This window comes from Diadema antillarum, unplaced genomic scaffold (assembly GCF_040938485.1).
Source record: "Diadema antillarum isolate AM-2024a unplaced genomic scaffold, OU_Dant_1.0 seq00000460_RagTag, whole genome shotgun sequence".
Lineage (NCBI taxonomy): Eukaryota > Metazoa > Echinodermata > Echinoidea > Diadematoida > Diadematidae > Diadema > Diadema antillarum.
Genome location: NW_027271431.1, coordinates 909,470 through 914,189, shown reverse-complemented (window position 1 = coordinate 914,189; position 4,720 = coordinate 909,470). Strand labels below are relative to the sequence as shown.

The 4,720-nt window shown below is 41.4% G+C and overlaps 1 protein-coding gene across 1 annotated transcript; it reads right to left on the bottom strand.

Moving 5' to 3' along the window:
* Positions 1 to 3,213: 3,213 nt before the first annotated feature.
* LOC139733020 (neuropeptides capa receptor-like) lies at positions 3,214 to 4,329 on the bottom strand. The gene has a single exon (XM_071643863.1). It carries the CDS (start codon positions 4,327 to 4,329, stop codon positions 3,214 to 3,216), a length of 1,116 nt encoding a protein of 371 aa, XP_071499964.1.
* Positions 4,330 to 4,720: the final 391 nt, after the last annotated feature.

The following is a 4,720-nucleotide window of genomic DNA, read 5'->3' as shown; positions in this document are numbered from 1 at the left end:
ATTGTCAGTTGTTTGGGTTTTTATGAAAAGAAACAATGCGATATTGGTTTTGGGTATCGTAGACGAACTGAGGGAATTATCAAACAGAGACAGAAAACGTCAAAACTATAGTTTAATACAATACGGCATCGTATTCTCTGACACTTCTCGAAAGAGATAAATGGAATCCTAATCAAGATATCATATCACGTTACCAATGACCAAACATGAAACTGGATACCGTTAAAGCATGAAAAAGAAACATGTTATACAACAGAACGGTTACACCCTCCCTGGATGAACAAAGTGCCATGAACTCCTTAGATTACTTATAGTAGGCTAATCACTATCAATATGCGTTACAGGGTGAACAACGAATGTTTCAGCGATAGTACGGTCTGCGCATGCGCAGGAAACCTGAATATAATTATTTGGAGTTTTCGGTATAAAGAAAGTGCGTATGCGTAACTTGGTGCCAACTGATCTACTGGATTCTTACACAAAGATTTTTAAAAAATTAGGCTGGCAGATGAGAGATCCCCGCGGCAACGATAGATATCACGTGAGCAAAAAAAAAAAAAAAATAAAATAAAATGAATACAAACGAATAAGACTGGCTAGCCGGGGAGAGAACATATTGGCAAAATAATCATGATAATGTAAGTAAAACTGCGGAGTATCTCTATCTTTTATTTGTAAGGATTTGGTCTTCTCATTCTGATTTTCGCTCACATTCCCGACATTCCCGACGAAAAACTTGAATGTGAAAAAAAATAAAAAATCTAGCCTGAAAAAGATTTTTCGTCTGACTGGCGTAGGGTAGTGTAATATTAGGGAGCTTTAGATTTTAGACGCACGGACGTTCAAAGGGAAAAAAAAAAACATGGTCTGAGTGTGCGCAGTAGCGCACGTCAAGCCACTGCGCACGCTCAGAACATGTTTTTTTTTTTCCCTCTGAACGTCCGCGCGTCTAAAATCTAAACCTCCCTATTTAATTGAGTAGACATGACGTACAGTAACGTGAGGTTGCATAGACTCGTGCATAAACTGCGTACTTTTCGTCATGTGCTCTGCGCCAAAAGTACGTCGCAAAAATGGCAATTCTTTTTCGCGTACTCGCGTACCATTTTGCGTCACTTGGCATATTGTTACGCAGGCTGGCATAGGCACGGCGTAGAGTTACGTAATCTCGGAGAAGTCGGTAAGCAACATTAGGCAACTCTACACAAGCTCGGTGACAGAGCACCGGATGCAGAAAATACGCAGTTCATAGGTAGGTCTCCTGCGGGCAAGTGTACGCAACACTACTCTACTGTACGCCGAGTTTTCACACCGGACCAGCGTAGAGTTGCGTACCTACTACGCCGAAATTGGCTGCTTACTCATGAAAGTCATTTTGACTGCAAAATGACCGCAAAAATGAGAAAAAGAAGTGTTCGGGTAAATCCCCGGATCGAGCCTCACAGTTCGTCGGACTGGCGCAGAGTAGCGAACCGTAACGTAGACATTGTCGTATAGTAGCGCAGTGTTGCGTACTATTGCGAAGGCGCAGCGTACAGCAGCGTAGCGTTGTGTAGACTTGCGTATATACTGCTTATATTTGCGCCCTATGCTCTACACCAAAACTACGCAAAAAGACTAAACACGTTTATTTCTTCTTCTTCTTCTTCTTCTTCTTTTTTTTTTTTTGGGGGGGGGGGGGGGCGTGTCCCGCGCCCCCCTCTGCGTTGCCTGGCATATTGTTATGTAAGCTGGCGTAGTATAGCGTAAGCTCGGCGTAGTCGGTACGCAACACTACGCAACTCTACGCAAGACCCGTGTGAAAGCTCCTGTACCAGCTTTAACTGCGCGTTTCCCTATACTTAATGCGATCGCTTGTTTCCTTCGGTTACTCACACTGCAGGTGCAGTGTTAATTATCAAATAACTGTACTTCCAATTACTTCTTATCCATACGAAGGTCACATTTTGACGTGACTTTTCTCTCTTTGTTATCAACTAAAACCAAGAGTAGGCAGGGTGGGAGAGAGGAATAACACTTAATAAGCCAATCATACAAAGACATCAGTAGGAAAGCAACACTAAGAAGTTAGATAGGACAGAACTATAGAGGACTGTCTGAATATGGACAATTGACTGAATATAGATAATTGACTGAAAATGAGACATTCATGGAACGGCATATAACAGTGACACATTCATATTTCTGAATCATGTATTATTTCGAAGCCCTTTCCTCTTTTGTTTGCAGGATATATATATATATAGATATCCACTTTGGACCTTTGTAAAAGACTCAATGTTAGATAAGGTTGTTGCCCATTAATCAAATCAGAATGTTTACATACCTCTTCATTGGACGCCAGGTAAAATTCATTGCTTTAATAAACGAAAGTACTTATTATTATGGTGACACCATCCGTTTAAATTCTTCCTCGTATTTGTCATTAAGCATTTGCAACCGTTTCGTTACTTTCGATAAACTGCTTTTATAAAGGGAATGTTTCCTAAAAATTATTTGGTGATTCAGAAAATGACTGAAAGAAGAATGCAGTACACGTTTGGGAAAAGTAAGACAAACCATTCGAGATTATGATTATTGTAAGTTTATCTTGATAGAAATATAACCTCATCTTGATAAAAATATGATAACGGGAACAATATTCATAAACCTCTGAATTTCTCTCATATTTTCTTGTATAATTTTACTTTATGACGTCATGAATCGTTACTGATTCCCCATCTTAAGAGTGCATGTAGTACATTACTAATGCAACGAGGAGGGAAAAAAGGACATCTCATATCACTTTCATCTCAAACTTTTACTGTGTGTTTCACTTATCGTTCTGCACTTGCCAAATCAACACATCTGTTTGAGGGAAACAACCCTCTAAGAAAAACAATTCTCTCGCAAAGGCTATCTGTATATGGCAAGCCAACGCACCCATAAAGGTGATAAACTGGGTTTATTGCCCGAAAAACTTAATTCATCGCCGAAAAGTTTTCAGCGATAAACTATTCAAGTTTATGTAGTGAAAAACTAAGTTTATCACGACAAATTTAGTTTTTCCCTAGATTAACGTAATTTTCGCTCGATAAAAAGAGTTCTTCTAGAAAAACCTTTTCCGGCAATAAACTAAGTTTTGTTTTATGGGACACTTGGCTTGCCATATACGTATTTTAACGTTATAAGACATGAAATTTTGTTTTGTGTTAAAAATAAGCCAGAAAGTTGTTAGATGCGACTTTCGCACACAGTGGTGCGTAGCTGATCTTGAGTTGTGCTACCTAAAAACTTCATGGTACACGACTGCGCTGTGATATGTCTCTTCTTCCTCTTTTGCAAAAACGTCTGGTGAAATGCATACCGGTACCGCTGACTCATTATCGTATATATGATGGGATTGATGGCGCAGTTTATGTAGGCAAGTGCTCGTGCGGCGTAAACCAGACTGGTGAATACGTCCGTATCGATGAAGTTGTCTTCAGTGACGTTAAGCAATGACAGGATCTCGAAAGGAGCCAGGCAAGAGAAGAACGCGATTCCATTGATGACAAGCATGCGCGCGATCTGATCGCGCATGCGTGCGTCCGTCTCAGTTGTCCCGCCGGAATGACTTTTCAGGCGGTTCAGAGAGTCGTTCAATCCACCGACAATCTTTATATACATTGCAGAGTTTAGTACCATGGCTATGAAGAAAGGAATCGTCTGCATGCCGTTGGCGTACATCCTAATCCAGGGGTGTACAGCGGTGCAGATACCCCATGAGTCTGGCAAGTGCACCTTAAACCTTCCATTTGGCCAACGCAAACATATCTTTAAGAATACACTAGTTGAAGGGATCTGAGTTAAGGCTAGGCAGAGAGAAAGGATCCATGAAACCGAGACAAGAACATACGTCTTTTTCTTATTGAAAATGTATCGATTCTGTGGCGTGCATACGGCGCAATATCTTTCAATCGACACCAAGCTCACAAAGAACAATGCCGCGTAGTAAGAAGTATCGCTCACAAGGTAGATCCATACGCAGCCGCCGTTTTTGATCGGGGTATCGTCACCGTGTATGGGCGATTGTGAGTATCGATAAAGTTTCTCTACAGTTCCTGTCGTCAGAAATAATATATCTGCCAAGGCCAGGTTGATTAGATAGCAATTCGTAGAAGTGTGCATTCTCGGAACACGAGAGACAACGAAGATGAAGGCCAAGTTATCGACAACACCGATAGATATAATAAATGGGAGAAATCCGAGGGTGTAAATGACCTCCCCGGTGCTATATTTGTATCCTTCCGCGTCCTGCTCAGTTGTCACATTCTCGGTGAAGCTACACGCTGAAATATTGGTCTCCATTATCGAACGGAAGGGCGTTACACGTCGTCCTGTTGAAAATATAAAGTACAGCTTGTGAGTGATTTGGGATAGCTAAAGTATCATCACTTTGACAGAACCATGCTACTCTCAAACAGAAATGTAAAATATGCTCTCGTAAACTAAGTTTACAGATTGCACCTTTTGAGACCCTGGACTGTTAAAGGCAAGAGGGTGCTCGTGCATTTTCACGCCGGGCGTTCTTAATGAGAAAATCGTTCGTGCTGCCAAAAGCATGCAGCGTGCGAGACCATCTTCCGTGATGCGGTTTGTCAAGCTAAGTGCCAAGATGGATCATGCGTTCCGAAAAAGGATGGAGAGAGAGTGAAAAGTGAGTGATGCGACAGTTGTACCTGCGATACTCGAAATGAAG

Coding starts and splice junctions, on each gene's coding strand:
- LOC139733020 (XM_071643863.1), bottom strand. CDS start 4,329: ATGGAGACCAATATTTCAGCGTGTAGCTTCACCGAGAATGTGACAACT.